Raw genomic sequence first — 16,642 nt, 5'->3', positions numbered from 1 at the left:
TGATTCAGGTGCCTCCTTTCATGTCACAGGTTGCAAAGACTTGTTTGTCAGGTATACTGCTGGCAATGAAGGAGTAGTTTATTTGGGTGACAACCATGCATGCCAGATTCTTGGCAGAGGTGATGTGAGGCTTGTGTTTTCAGATGGCTCACAGCTTATGCTCCATGATGTCAGGCATGTGCCTGAGATCAAGAAGAACCTGCTTTCTACTGGACAGCTTGATGATGCTGATTATGTTACCACATTTGGTCGTGGAAAATGGAAGATTAGTAAGGGCTCACTGGTTGTTGCCAGAGGCTCTAAGGTGGACACTCTTTACTTGATGCATGCTCGTGTTTGTCACCATGCTAATGTAAATGCAACTGAGCTGCCGGAAATCTCTATGTGGCATAGCTGGTTGGGACACATGAGTGTCAAAGGAATGGAGCAATTGTCTCGTTTTGGTTACTTGCCTTCTCTAAAGTTCTCAAGTTTTCAGTTTTGTGAGTATATGGCAGGCAACTCCAGTGCCCCCACAAGAAAGCTCTTGGACAGAAAGATGCTCAGTTAGAGCTTGTGCATACAGATGTATGTGAGATGCCTCAGCTTTCTTTGGGAGGGGTATTTTGTCTTTTATTGATGATGCCACACGCAAGGTGTGGGTTTATCCTCTTCGTTTGAAGAGTGATACATTCTCAGTCTTTGAGAAGTTTGTTGCTCATGTTGAGAATCAAACTAGCAAAACACTGAAGGCTTTGCGTTCCGACAACGGTGGAGAGTATATGTCCAAACAGTTTGAGGACTTTTGTGATGCTAAAGGCATCAAGAGGGAGCTCTCTACACCTTATGATCCTCCACAAAACGGGAGAGCAGAGAGGATGACCAGGACCATTCAGGAGAAGGTCCGTTCTATGTTGTCACATGCTGCGTTACCTCATGGTTTTTGGGCTGAAGCTGTTATGACAGCCGTTCATCTTATAAATAGGTCACCTAACACGAGGCTTGGTGGGAAAGTGCCAGAGGAAGTATGGACAGGGAAGCCTCCGTCATACAAGCACTTGAGAGTGTTTGGTTGCATTGCGTACGTGCACATGCGCAGGGAAATACGCACCAAACTTGATCCTAAGTCTCACAAATGCATATTCCTAGGATATGGTGACAGAGGTGAAATGGGGTATAGACTTTGGGATCCAGTATAATAGAAAGATTATACGCAGCAATGATGTCATTTTTTATGAAACATGCATGTATAAGGAGCCTGCAAGGCAACAGGAGCCTGGCAAAGTCATCTTTGATGATGATGGACATCATGGACAACAATCAAGGGCTGTAAATCAGCCATTACAGCAACAAAACCAGCCCTTAAATGGTGCTGAAAATGGTCCAAATGGACAGCCAGAGATGGCAGAAGATATCCCTATGGATATCCCACAGTTAGAGGAGATACCGGGCATGATCTTTCAACCTTATGGCATGGAACAGGAGCCACCAATAGGTGATATGCAGGCTGGACAGCAACCTGCAAATGATGGTCATTGGGTACGGAGGTCCACAAGACCCTCCAGACCTCCTGACAGGTTTGTTCCAGGGGTTGACTACTTGATGCTCACTGACTGTACATTTGTTTATGGGACTTCTATGATATATGTGTACTAGTCACATTGGATGTTGTGGTTGTGTATGGTTCACAGTGGTATACAACTTGGACTACTACTACACCATTGAGTTGCAATGAATGTTGCTATATATGCGTGGCTTAGAGACATTGGGACGCTGATCTTGCCATATTGTACATTTCACTTTGGATATTTTGCTGTATCACCAGATTGCAATCGAGGACGCTTGCCATTTTTCAAGAGGGGGGTATGTCATGACCCTGTGAAAGTGGAACAGCATGAGTGTCAGCATGGTGGTTGGTGAGCAAGATAAATATTTAATGATTCATATTTGGGTGCCCGGACAAATAGAAATATATGTGGACATTCCCAAGCGTGAAGGGAAACCAAGGGATTTATTATTTTTAATGTTTTAACCTTGGGTGGCCCCTAGGCATAAGTGGCCCTTAAGGGTGACTGCCAGTCTACCGCACTTTGGTTTCTACCAGAGACCGGTTTCAGGTACAACAGGTACAGTGGTTGGTACAACCGGTACGGTGGCTTGTACAACAGGTACAGCAAGTACAAATGCTGGTATAGCAGGTATAGTGGTTGGTACAGTGGTTGGTACAGCCGGTACAATGGGTGGTACAGTAAGTACAACAAGTACAAGGATTGGTACAGTCAGTATAATGGCTGGTACAGCAAGTACAAAGGCTGGTACAACAAGTACAATGGCTAGAAATCAGAATAAATGATTAAATACCCTTGCCTTCAGTATTCTTCGCGATGGAAGCCTCCAAAACAGTCCCCACCAACAGCTGGTATTCTTTATGGGCAGCCTTCAAGTGAGAGAGAAAGAGAGTAGCCATCATTAGGGCAGCCTGTAACGGTGGTAGAGGCTAGTGTGCAGCAAGATAGCCTCTTTTAATGAAGAGAGAGGGCTCCAATTTATAGATTTGGGCCTCCCATGAGCTAAAATGGCAAGAGAAGGCTACAATGACAAGTGGAGAGCCACACAATAGCTGAAGTGACAAGTGTGAGGCCACTTGTCTCACTCTGATCCACTTTCTAACAAGTGTCAAGCGACTTGTCTCACTTTGGTCCACTTTCTTGCACATGTCCCAATCTAAGAGATGGGTCCTTCCATAAACTTTATCTCTAAAAATATCCCAACTGGTAGACATTCTGTCATAGGCTTTTTGCCAACTCTTGGTATCTGCTCAATTCCAAATGTAATGACGCTAACAGAATTATTATCGGAGTTGGGCCAAAAATAGCAACTCTCCTAAATTTTAGGAGTGTGGTCATTTTTATTCTAGGATAATCCCCATTCCCAAAGCTTGTACTTTCCAAATATTTAGACATCCTGGAGTCCACCAGACTCCTTTCATACTGGGAAATTTCCAGGCTGGTGACAGGAGATCCTATGGGGATTTGACAGTGGTATCAGAGCATGCCTCTTGAACGAGCAAGTCGGTAGGTAGAGAAGATGAGGATGAAGATGGGTATGTGTTCAAGAAGCTTGCTGTTTTGTTTATGCATACTGCTGTTTTTTCAGATTAATATGTGCTTTTTTCATCGAAGAAACCCGTGATGATGGAGATGGTGGTCTAGGAAGGGTCGATTTGTTTAACATGAAGAAGGTTAGATGTGTTTTGCAGTCGTATGAACTGTTGAGAGAAAAAAAAGGAAAAAGAAAAAAGCATGGCGGTTTTTGTTGGTAAGAGAGAGAGAGAGAGAGAGGAAGAGAGAGAAGTTCGCTGGTTGTGTATGCGCAGTCAGATGCTGGTCGCGTGCTGCTGGCCGGGTGCAGGTTGGTGCTGCCAACTGTTGTGGACGCATGCGTATAGGCGGGCCGCCAAGCCTAGGCAGGAGACGCCTAAGCCTAGGAAGGCGGGCCGCCAAGCCTAGGCAGGAGACGCCCAAGCCTAAGAAGGCGGGCCGCCAGGCCTAGGCATGGCAGGCGGCCAGGCCGTGCGCAGGCAGGCAACACCTATGGGCAGGTGGCCATAGTTTTTCGCAGGTAGCAAAGCAGTGCGCAGGCGCAAAAAATTTCAGGCCACACAGGCGTTAGGCAGCGCCGAATCCAGGTGGGTGGAAGAAAAACAACAGTGAGCATTCAAGCGCTGAATCTAGTTTTTTTTTTTATAATGGATTAAACCTTTTTTTTTTAAAAAAAGTGTTTAAAGTCCCACTTAGTGTTAAGGGTGTTTTTTTTAAGAAACTTGAATACACACACACACACACACACACACACACACAAAAGCAAAAGCTCAAGATTGCTTTTGGGGAAAGATTATATAAACCCCTTAAGTGGGCTTCTTGCCACACATCTCTCAAGTTTTTAAGCTCTCAAGCTCTTGAGTTCCCTAGCACTCTTATTTGTGCAAGATTAATTTTTCTCACCTAGCCCTCTTCAAGATGTCGACCCAAGAATCCGAGTTGGAGCCCCTTATTGAACGCGAAGGCTTGCGAGCTACGGAAGATACCGATGCCGATCTTTTCGACGATTATGTGTCAAAATCGGATTTCCAAGATTTTAAAGTGGCTCTTGAAGCTTCTTCTTCGGAACGTCAGGCACAAATCGTGGCGCAGATGCAGGCTTTGCAGAACTCCATCTCTCTTTTCACCACTACCCATATCTACTCTTTTTCGTGTATGGATACCTTGGCCTTTGCTTTAGGCCCCAACATTACTCCGGAACAGTTCGGGGGCGAGCAAAAGCAGCGTACCAAGGAGATAGTGGACACTTGGCTACATAAGTAGCAAGTCCATTTTCAGTTCCATCCGTATGACGATGCGAAAAAGATCCAGTTAGCAGCAGGTTTCTTCTCAGGCAAAGCTTAACTTTGGTGCAAGGAACTCAACCCTAAGCCAACGGTTTGGGCACAATTCGAAGATGTCTTCAAGAAAGAATTCCTCAAGAAAGAGGATGATTATGATGTTGTTGCCCGGTTTACAGCTTTGACCATGACCCCGCAGCACCTCACTTATGAGGTCTATCTCCAGAAATTTAGAGACTTGCAGATGAAAGCTACGAAGATGGATCCCACAACTCTTTTGGGGTTCTTCGTAGCCGGTTTACCCGACTCATACCGTTTACAGGTTAAAAATAACAAATGCAAAACTTTGGACGAGGCCATTCATTCAGCTCGTATCTATGATGATACAGTGGTCTCTTCCAAGTCTAAACCCATTACCGAGCAAGGAAACAAGCACAAAAGAAAGTTCTCCGCACCAATGGCTAACACGACTGATGGAAAGTCTTCGGACGAACCTTTGAAGAATTCCAGTTTGACACCAGCGAAGAAGAAATGACTCCTTAAGGCTTTGAAGCTCAAGAAGGAGGGACGTTGTTTCATCTACGAATAAAAAGGACACATGCATAACGAGTGCCCGAAGCAAAAGAGTGTAAAGACCAATAGCAGACCAGTGCCCTCTGAAATTGAGAAAGTAAACAAAAAATATAAGAAACCTAACACAAACAACTAATAACTTAAATTCCATCAACAGCTTTAAATGCAAAGAAAATACATACTTCTCTATATATGGCAGCACAACAAAGCAAGTACCCAGACCAACTCCTTGGAAATAAGGAGCAAGGTCCTCGTCAGACCTCGACGAGTCAATCAGGATAGTTGATACCAAAGGATCACAAATATATACCTGGTTTTCCTGGTCTGGTAAAAGCTCTTTCAACAGTACCTTGCAGATTGAATTAAAAACATTAGGAAAGGGAAAAAGAAATTAAAATAAAAAAGCATTTAAAAAAAGGCGAAGAGTACACATCTTAAACAAGTAAGCACAATACTATCATTGATCTCTCTATTCTTTTCAACGAGCACATAAACACCCGTTAGAGCGATATGGAGGTAATCCTCCTGGTACAGGACCCAAGTCAAAGGCAGCCAGCCAGTTGTCTTTGATAGGTACGTCAGCTACTGTACTTTCTCGTCCTAGTACATGTTCTGATTGTTTGTTCAACTCTAAAGTTTTTGGCTTGCATGATCTTCTCCGAGTTTATGGAGAAGTGAATGGCCATAGAATCCACATTCTTTTACACCCTGGCAGCTCACACAACTTTGTTAACTACAAGCTTGTGCAGAAATTGAGTCTTGATACGACACCCAGCGATCATACCTATGAGGTACGCCTACCTGCGGGTCGGCAAGTATGGGATCGAAAGGTGGAGATGCTACCAATCCGGATTCAGGACTACAAAAATACTCTGGAATGCTATATTATGCATCTAGAACATATAGATTGGTCTAGTCATATTTTTTCTTTTCAACATAGGAACACCCAGTTTAGTATCTTAGGTGATTGTATATATTCCTCTCAGGGACCTCTTGTAAATACAGTTGATTTTGGAAATATAATGGATTCTTCTTTATATACTGCCTTCCATTGTGTATTGATTCCACTTTCTTCATTTCTCATTCCTTCCATGGATGTCAATGAATTAAGTGTATTCGAAAGCAACGAATTACAGAAGATACTTGATTCATTTCAAGATGTATTTCCTAAGGAACTGCCATCGGGTTTACCACCTGAAAGGGCAGTAGATCATCGTATTGACCTGATCCTTGGTGCTCATCCTGTTAGTATTCCACCTTACAAGATGAGCCAAGCTGAGGAAGATGAGTTGGCTAAACAACTCGAAGATTATCTGAGGATGGAATAGATCCGTCCAAGTAAATCACCTTGGGGTGCATTTGTGTTGCTTAGGAAAAAGAACGACAACACCTGGAGAATGTGTATAGATCACAAGAGATTGAACAAGCTGACAATTAAGAACCGTTATCCTCTCCCTACATCAGATGACCTCATTGACCGGTTAGCAAGAGCGAAATATTTCACGAAGATAGATTTACGTACAGGCTATCACCAGATACGTATTCATGAAGACATGTCGAAAGAACCGCCTTTCAGACTAGGTATGGCCATTACGAGTTTCTCGTTTTACCTTTTGGGTTAACCAATGCTCCAGCAACTTTCCAGCAAATGATGAACGATTTTGTGAACATTTGGAAAAATTTGTGGTTTTTTTCCTCGATGATATTTTGATATATAGTCGTACTCTTGAGGATCATGTTAGACACCTCACGATTGTCTTATCTATTTTAAGACAGAATCGACTATATGCTAAATTAAGTAAATGTGAGTTTTTTATGACAGACATCATTTACTTGGGACACAAGATCACTAGAGATGGATTGAGCATTGACTATGACCGAGTTCAGAAGGTTCTGGACTAGCCTATACCACGAACAATGAAACAACTTCCTTCTTTTCTCGATTTTGTTGTTTTTCTTCGAAAATCTGTGCGGGAGTACTCTCAGCTCACACTAACGATGACCGACTTGTTAAATGGTCGTGGACGTAAGTCAAATCAGCCTATCACTTGAAATAACGATTTGGATATGGCCTTCAGACTTTTGAAAGATAAAGTCAAGGAAGCACCTATCTTAGCATTACCTGATCCTAGTCGGCCTTATGTTCTTGAAATTGATGCCGGTGACTATGCCATCGGGGCTGCTCTATTTCAAGATGGTAGACCTGTTGCTTTTGAAAGTAAAAAGCTAGATGACACTCAATCTCGTTGGCCAACCCTTGAGAAGGAGCTTTATGCTGTGATTCACGCTCTTAAGGTTTGGAGACATTATTTATATGGCTCATCAGTCAATCAAGTATGTGTGTGATGCGGATGATTTGAGAGGAAGAAAAGCTTGTTGGGTTGAGTTAATGCAAGATTTTGATTTTGAGATTCGTTATCAAAAAGGGTCCATGAATAGTGTTGCAGATGAGGACTGATAGTTATTTTGGTCCATTTTGGCAGAAGATCCAGGACGGGAGCTCATTGATTGACCAAGACTTGATGACTGAACAGCCTACCATCCAGGCTGTAGGAGGCCAGTGGATGATTTGGAATGGTTTACTATTCCGTAATGACAAAATTTGTGTACCACTGATCCCAGACATTAGGTCCAAGATTCTTAAGGAGTGTCACGACGCTCTTTCTGCTGGACACCCTAGGGTACACAAGACACTATCGTTAGTGAAACACACTTTTTATTGGCAAAAAATGAAAGGGTATGTAGAAGATTATGTTCTCAAGTGTCAAATTTGTCAAGCAAATAAAGCTGAACGCTTTAGACAGGTTGAGTTGTTGCATCCTTTGCAAATCCCAGGTAATAAATGGAAAAGTTTTTTCATGGATTTTATTACGGGATTGCCAAGAACACATTAAGGCCACGATTCTATTTGGGTTGTGGTATATCGCTTGACAAAAATGGCTAGATTTTTACCGATCCAGAAGACTATTAAAGCTACGCAATTAGCACGACAGTTTATTGAGCAATTGTTCAGACTGTACGGGTTATCGCAGGACATAGTCAGTGATAGGGACTCTAAGTTTACGAGTGATTTTTGGAAACTTGTTTTTGAGAAGTTGGAAACAACTTTGAATTTGAGTTCCTCAGATCATCCTCAATCTGATGGCCAGACTGAAAGAGTGAATCAAATTTTGGAGGATATGCTTCGAGCATATGTATCCAAAAGACAGAATTCATGGGAGGATTATCTTCCTATGTTAGAATTTGCATATAACAGTACTAAGTATACGAGTACAGGTTTTCGTCCTTTCATGCTTATGTATGGTTTTCAACCTAGATCACCTGTTACAGTAGGATTCTCAGGACCTCAACATTATGCAGCGTGTAATTTTTTGCAAGATATGCAAGAAATGTTACAAGTTGCGAAGGAATCTATTAGAAGCGCTCAAGACCGAGATAGATTTTATTCTTATAGACATTGTTCATCCAGAGAGTTCTCTGAAGGAACGATGGTGTATTTGCGAGTTCCGAAAGATTCCGAGACTTTACGAACAGGTCGATCTCCGAAATTATTCCCTAGATATTGTGGACCATTTCGTATTACACAACAGATTGGTTCAGTTGCATATGAACTGGATTTGCCTTCTCATGTGAAAGTTCATCCTGTATTTCATGTCAATAGACTTAAGGAAGTATTGGGTGGAACAGACCAGTTAGTTACTCCTCAAGAAATCATAGATGTCGAAGACATGACATTTGTTCCACATGAACCTGAAAAGATTCTTGGATTTCGTGAAAGAAGATTACGTAATACGCTTATCACGGAATACAAGATCAAGTGGAAGGATCGTGTTGAGGACGCTACATGGGAGACATTGACTACTCTTCAGAGAGATTACCCTAGCTTTTTAGTGAGCTCAGGAGTGAGCTCTTGGAGGAAGGGGAGTATGTCATGTGCACAACGTGTATCTACCGTGTGCTACACGCACACAAGACTAGCTTCGAGGTTTGGGGAAGCTTGGAGCTAGGCAGGCAGATTGACGAGTTGAGTTAGGGATAGACCAATGGGCAGGCACCCAAGTATGGACTCGCGGTCGCCCAAGTGTGGATGTCCGATGACCGGCCAAGAGCCTATAAAAGAGTGGCCAAGGTTAGTCATTAGATATACAGAGTCTCGCGTGTCTTCGTGAGAGCTCTATGGTCTGGAGCCTGGATCTAGTGCAGACGCGCGCACCTGCTTCATGCAGTCGAGGTCGGCAGCAGTCTCGAGGCCCGCGAGGGTAGCTTCGTGGCGGTATGGGACGTCACGAGGTAGATATTGGTCGGTACGTCCATCTAGTTAGCTTAGCTCGTGGCTCGGTGGGGATAGCGAAGTCTGTGGGCTTGCCCACGGCTGTCGTGGTTGGGAGGTGAGTTAGGCTTGCACCCCCTTCTTGTTTGTTTGGTTTGTTTGCAGGCTTCGAGTCTTGTACGAGGATCGTTCCACGAGGAGATCCTATGGGGATTTGACAGGGCAGGGGAGAAAGAAAGAAAGAAAAAAAGCTGTATTAACGTCTACTAGAGGCGGAACTCGACCTATGAGACAAATCAATGGATGTCTAGAAAAAAAGAGAGGACAAAATGAACATGAAATAAACTATGAAAGTGCTGAGCTAGTGGGTGGGTGTGATGGATGGAGCACTACTGCTAGAGGCTCAGTATGCAACCTATATGCGTAGGGTATACAAGAATGCAATGCAGATCTGTCTAGCTCCAACCAGTACCATAATGGGGGTGTAATATGTGATACATAGGCGATGGCGAGGCAAAAATACCTCGGAGCATGATCTTCGGGTGTGAGTGTAAGTGAGCTAGCTGCTCCTGGATATGGTGCTGATGTCGAGCCCGTATCTCTGTGATCTCCCTCTGATGTAGTCTTGGAGTCTGGTAGCTTGGTGCTCTCGGTCTCCGTCTGGCTCGGAGGTCCATAGCGCGCTGAAGTGTAACCCCCTCTTGTGTCATGGTAGGCACTGGGATAGATCTCTGGAAGAAATCAGTGAGCTGGAGCTGTCGCCCACCTCTCCCTGTGGTATGAGTTTGTAGTAGTGTCTCTCTGTGGCGCTGTCTCTAGCAAGAACTGGCCAAATCTGCGCTGATCTGCGGACTCAATGATCTGGCTGAGTGAGGGATGTCCACTGAAGATGGTGGTGTATCTCTCTCTAATGATACTATATGCTCTACATTTGCATACATAATGCTCCTCACTCTCAACCTCCTCCTGGCATAGTCTGCATATCCTCTTTGCTCTGGGGATCCGTGCTGCCCTGCCTGCCTCAATCTCAAGCTGGTGTGATGGCACTCTGAGCTGGCCAATCGCCATGAATCCATCCGCTGAGATATGCATAAACTGGTCTTTGTAGTATAGCATCTTCGGCGGTAGAGGCTGACTGGGTGTAATCGATGTCTCGTGGGTGTATTGCTGCCATAAATCCTGCCAAAGGACTGTGTTCCTCTCACTGTGAGAGCTGGATGTGGTGCACGTATATCATATTGGAAAGGTGGCAGGTGATCTATGTGGAGACCATGGTGAATGAGCCACTGTATCATCTGTGAACACCATGATCTCCTATCTCCACTCTTTGTGAGCTGCCTGAGCATAGGAGGTGCAGCAAATTCCGCTCGGACAATGTCATGTGGGATGGAGGGTTTGCTGTGGATCATCCATGAGAGCATGAGAATCTGAGGCCTCTCTATCTGAGACCATGTGGAGGTGGCGAGCCCAGGTGCCCATTCTGTTGCAGCATACATCAAAGCAGGGGTGACTAGTGTGTTAAACAACCACCCCTTCGTGCGGGGCTCCTGCAAGTGTGCCTATTGACATTGTCTCTCTAGCATGGCCACAGCTGCATACCCTCGTGTGAGTCTATCCCTGGCTGCCTGTGCCGTAGTAAATCTTCCTGGCGGAGTCGCGAATGTAATCCCCAAGTACACATATGAGTCTACCACCTCTACCTATCCTCCTGCTAGTGTGACGATGGCCTCTCGTCTAACCGGCCTTGAGGTGTGGAAAATCATGACCTTGGTTTTCCCAAGGTTCACTGTAAGTCCCCTCTATGTGCAGAAGTCATCGAGTGCATGGAGATGATGCTGAGTCCCATCTGTGACTCAGAGACCAAAATGATATCATCTGCATATAACATAATGACTTGAGATTTCTACCCCGTCCCCACCACCGTGAACAATGAAGTCAGCCACCTCGTCAATGTATAGCCCAAATAGTGTAGGAGAGAGTGGGCATCCTTGCTTCACACCTATGGTGCTAGCAAAAACATTAGATAGCCCCCCGGGGCATCGTATGCGCCCGATGACGTGCTCATATAAAGCATAGATGCCCCAGACTATCTTTGATGGGATCCCCAATGACTGGAGGTGTTGGAAGAGTCTCTCCTGTGGCACCGTGTCAAATGCTTTGCGGAAATCCAGAAAGCTGCAGTATAATCTCCTCTGCCACGCCCCGCCTGATGAATCAAACATCTCAGAGTGAATATATGGTCAATAGTGGAGAAAGCTCATCGGAATCCAGCCTGCCTTGGTGCTCGCAGTCCCTCCTTCTCTGCATATGAGGTCAACTCTGCCTCGAGCACTGGCCATAAAGTTTGGCCGATGTATGACCGATTATGATAGTCCTGTAGTTGCTGGGGTCTAGCATGTCTCCCGCTTTGTGGAGAGGCACGATGGTGTGCATAGTCCATTCAGCTGGTAGGCCCTCCACTAGTGCCCTATTAAAGAGGTGAGCAACAAAGGGTGCCAGTGTATCAGCTGCATAAATAAGATGCTCACTCTGTATACTTGTGTGGTCAGCCGATCTCCCATAATGTAACCGGCGGATAGCTCTCTCTACCATCGGGGCGGTAAAGAAAGTAGAGGTGGTGGTAGGGCGGGGCTCCTGTGGCTGTGGTACGGGCGGTTGCTGAGAGAGAGAGAGAGAGAGAGAGAGAGAGAGAGAGAGAGAGAGAGAGAGAGCGTCTACTAAAGACCCAATGGGCCTAGGAGACCAAAGTGATACAATAATGTCCATGGCATATCTCATCATGGAATGGAAAATAAAACATAAAGAAAACATAAACATAGCTATCTCATTGGGGTGATACAAAACCATCCATGGAAACTCATCATGAAATACTAAGAACATAGAAACATGAGAGAGAGAGAGAGAGAGAGAGAGAGAGAGAGGCTGGTTTGGGATGAATTCGCAGCGGTAGTTTTGAAACAGGACATGTGGTCATGGTTGTAGCCTCATGACTCGGGGTATACTTTTCACTCTCAACAGCACGTTCAGTCTTGGACTAGACTAGATAGAATGTATATGTCGCATCATGATCTTTTCTTGCCAGAAATCATCGCTATGACCGTGGAGAGACAATATGTGCTCTTCCCTCTGGTTTTGGAATTGTTGCACCATCCTATGGATGCTTCAGCTATTGTTGCGTTTTAATCAATCCTTTTTGGATCATGAAGTTTTTCATGTGTGTATGTTGTAGGTGGTGCAACACTTTGCGAACAGGGGCAGGGAAGATGGAATGGGGGCTTGGTAGGTGTTTTGTGGTAATTTGCAAAAGCTTGCACTTCAATATGGAATTGCCAATGCTTCAGTGCAGGGTGCTTATTTGCAGGAGGTTCAAGCTCTCTTTAATGCCTTGGAATCCCTAGCTCTCTCTGGCCAGAGAAGTGACAAGCTTGATGGTGTGATCTCTTGGTTGGGTCATGAGGTGCAAGCTATTCCAGACAGGCAGTATGTGAAATTCAAGTTCTTGGCAAGGCTTGATGCTTTGCTGGATAATAATTGCCAAACCCATAAGTTTTATGCGCACTTGCATCAGAAATATGCAAGGGATTATACTGTGCGTTTACAAGATCAGCAAGGGGTCATTATTACTGACCTGGCTAGGGTTGTCGACATTTGTATGTACTCCTACAGGGACCTTTTTGGACTCCTGTAGGTGGATTTGGCTGAGGTTATGGCAGCCCGGGACTTGTTGTTTCAGCAAGTTAGAAATCAGGTCTCTCCTGATTTGGCAGTTGATTTGGATGCACCAATTATAGAGGGGGAGGTGGAAGCTGTGTTGCTTCATTTGCCACAGGGGAAAAGTCCGGGTTGGGATTTCTCTCGAATGAACTTTTCACAAAGTTTGCTGAGGATTTGAAAGTACCTTTGATGGCTATTTGTTAGGAGGTATGGAGCTCAGGTTTTGTGCCTTCGGATTGGAAGATTGGGCTGCTCCGTCTCTTGCCCAAGGTGCCTTCTCCTGTTCATTTGAGGCAATGGAGGCCGATCAGTCTTATGGGAGCCATGTATAAGATATTCACAAAGGTGTTGGCTAATCGTTTACAGATAGTTCTTTTGTCTCTTGTTCACCCTTGCCAATATGGCTTTATCAAAGGCCGGGATATACTGCATAATATTCTTAATGTGCAAATAATCGATTAGGCAAAAGCCACGAAGCAAGAGGTGGTAATGGTGCAGCTCGACTTGGAAAAAGCTTTTGATCATGTTAGTCGGTCTTTCTTGTCGCGCAGCTTATGAGAACTTTGGGTTTTGGGCCTCGGATGTTCAATCCGATTTACACGATTAGTAGCATGGCAGAAGCTCGTGTTATGCTAAATGGTGGGGCGACTTAGAGTGTTGGCTTGACTCGGTCTTTGTGGCAAGGATGCCCTCTTAGTCCATTGCTTTTTGCTATTGTCACACACTTGATACTTTCCTTGCTAGATAAGATGGCTAAAGATGGCCAAATTGTGGGTCTGCATCTGCCGAGCGGTCAACAGTTGGTGGGTTAGGCCCTTGCGGATGACTCTTTCATGTTCTCGAGGGCTGACAAAAGGAACGTTGCTTACACTTCGGGTTTGTGCATTAACATTGAGAAGTCCGCCTTGCTTAGTTGCACAAAATCGGATTTGGTTGCCTTGGGATGGCAAGGACGACTGGTCCCTAGAGGTTGTATTACACGGCACATGGGCTACCTTGTGGGAATTGCTGAATTGGATGGTCACCCATATTCATGACAAGTTTTTGTACGAGAAGTCCCAAGGGTGGCCTCTACATGTTCGCCTTAAAGTGGGCCAGGCTATTATAATACTGATGGTCTCTTTTTTCCTTCCTTTGATATCATGGAGTAAGAAGTCCTTGGGTGAGTTCATGCAGCTTGTGCGACTTATGTTTGGAAAAAGTAGGGTATTAAGGCTGGACAGACTTGGGTCTCTTGGATGCATATTACCACGCCTAAGAGACTAGGGGGAGGAGCTCTGTTGGATGTGCACATTCATCTTTTGGCTCACCGTTGGTCCTTGTTTCAAGACTTGTGTCTTCAAACACAGTCTTGGGTATATATGGTCCACAAACTTATTGCAGAAGTGGGTATTCATCAGGGTAAGACAAGAATTGCTACATCATGGTGGGAGATTTTGAATGGGGCACCTAGGTCAGGGTGCCTGCTTCTAAGTTGCTTTCTCATTTGCTGATCTCTTGGCAAGAAGTCTTATCGCATACGTGTTGGAAGAATAGGCTTTCATGCAAACTCCTGGCAGAGATAGCCTTTTGTTACCACACGGGTTGTGACTTGGCCAGGGAGGGATGATTCCCACAAGTAGCCGAACCGTATGGCTAGGTTGCGCTTGGTGCGGATGGCTGATGCATTGATACCGAGGCGAGGCCGGGTTTTCTCTTTCCGTCAGATTCGTCAACATTTCAGGGTTCCCAGGTCTTATAGTTTAATGTGGAGTGTGATTAAGGAGAAATTAGGTTCGTTTGGGAATATGCTGGCCCTCGAGGCTGCTACACCATGGGCTGATTGGATGCTTAAAAAGCTTGCGGATCTTATTCTAGTGTTTGCTAACCAAGTCTACCATTTGTTGGTTGAGGATAAGAGGTGGGTTACTGAAAAAGCCAACAAGTCTGGCAGGTAGCTTGAAGACGCTCGTGGTGGAAGCATATATTGATGGGTGTTTGGCGTTCCAAGATCCCTTTTCAAGGGAAAGTCTTTGTTTGGCGGGAGGTTTGCCCACAAGGGATCAATTGTGCAAGAGGAAGCTTGCAGCAGACCTTTGTGTTTTTTGCACCACTTGCCCAGAGAATAGCCACCATTTATTTATGCATTGTCTGGTTGCTAAACGTGTTTGGGATTTTGTTTCCCGAGGTTGGTGGTCCATTGTACACACACATGTTTCGGTCAGGGATCGGGTAGAGGTGATGGCGAGCAGGGTGAGGAGGGGGCTATGGCGAGCGAGGGAAGAGGGGCAACAGCAAACAGGGGGAGAGGGGTGATGGCGATGGCGGGCAGGCGCAGGTCTGAGGGGGGGTGGCTTCCAGCTCACGCTCGATTGACTGCAGCTATATTTTTTCCATCTTTATTTGTAATTATCTTGCTTTTATGATCTTATGGGTATGTGTGCAATGTATTTATGTGTATAATGTAATGCATGTATGTATTGTAATGATATGCATTTGTGATAATGTATGTAATGTAATGGCTTGTACATGTGTAATGTATATTTGCATGTAAAAATCCATCGTTCTTTAGTCATTTTTTTTTATTTTTATCCTTGTTGCAGGTTAATTATTTTTTGGACCCTGATTTCAACGGGAATTGGGGTAATTGGGATTTTCTCCTACTCCCCACTATTCCATTACACAGAGGCTCAATACATCACGGCTTCCCTTATAATATTCATTTCAACGAATATTCTTGAAGGTATCAGAAATGCAATGATAAACAATATATGGCTTGTATAAATCTTTGATGGTCTGCTTATAGATTTTGGTTATTTCTGAGCCTTGTCTTGTAAGAAGTGTTGTTTATATAAGATGTTTCTAATATGGTGGGCCATTGCGCAGGTGTGGACATGTCATTGCTTTCAAAAATGATGTCGCCACGCCTCTCCAAAGGATTATTCAACTGTGGTTTTCTCTCTACGGAGGCTGGAACAATTGCTCGGGCTATAGCAGATGGCTTGATTACGCTGGTTGGTAGAGGTGGGATGGGACAACTCTTGAATCTCACAATGCTCCCCACACTTGTGATTGTCTTAGCAACGATAATCTTCACATGGGTTGGCTACTTTTCACTATACTAATCCAACACTGAGATCGGCTTTACAGACCTCAGCAAGGTTTGGGATGCTTGGGCAGATTACATTTCTTGTATCTAATCTGGGAGTCTGTTCAGTATGCACTCCTCCATTGAGGCTTGGAAAGAGCAGGATCAATCAACCGAAGCATTCTTATATCTAATCTGGAAGTTTTTTGAGTATGCACTCCTGCATTGAGGGATGTATCATAGTCATCCATTTTATTTGAATCATGAACAGTACAATGATGGTGACACATTCCGGAAAATCCCATTGTTACTAGAGTGTAAATCTATCAAGGTGAAAGCTTCTTTGGTTTTGTCTAATTTGATGTTTTAGATTCTCCTCCTTTGAATTGCCATCCTTTCTCATGCATCTCAGGTGTTCCTGTGAAAGGCTGCACGTTTACGTTGTGTTGAGTTACGTAGCATCTAAGAGTTTATCTTTCAAGAGTGTAGAGGTTGGTTTTCCAAATTTTATCTGTGCTTAACTTGTGAGTAAAATGGGCTGCAATATCCTCAAAGGACTTATGGGAATGTACGCAATGGCTTTGTTAGTCTTGGTGGAGAATCTCGTATGGGTAAACGATTGCCTCAGCTTTGATTGGATGGTCTTGATTGTGATCTC

The 16,642-nt window shown here is 44.5% G+C and overlaps 1 protein-coding gene across 1 annotated transcript in view; it reads left to right on the top strand.

Moving 5' to 3' along the window:
• Positions 1-16,362, top strand: part of LOC147615724 (SPX domain-containing membrane protein At1g63010-like) — an 89,520-nt gene extending 73,158 nt beyond the window's left edge. The window contains exons 12-13 of the mRNA XM_086778302.1: positions 15,500-15,639; positions 15,783-16,362. Coding sequence (XP_086634428.1) covers positions 15,500-15,639; positions 15,783-16,021 — 379 coding nt within the window. The 3' untranslated portion in view covers positions 16,022-16,362. The remainder of the gene's footprint in view (positions 1-15,499; positions 15,640-15,782) is intronic.
• Positions 16,363-16,642: the final 280 nt, after the last annotated feature.

Source organism: Cibotium barometz, chromosome 39 (assembly GCF_041138505.1).
Source record: "Cibotium barometz isolate CiBa-2024 chromosome 39, ASM4113850v1, whole genome shotgun sequence".
NCBI lineage: Eukaryota > Viridiplantae > Streptophyta > Polypodiopsida > Cyatheales > Cibotiaceae > Cibotium > Cibotium barometz.
The sequence above is the reverse complement of the archived record's forward strand: the minus strand, read 5'-3'. Positions and strand labels throughout refer to the sequence as shown.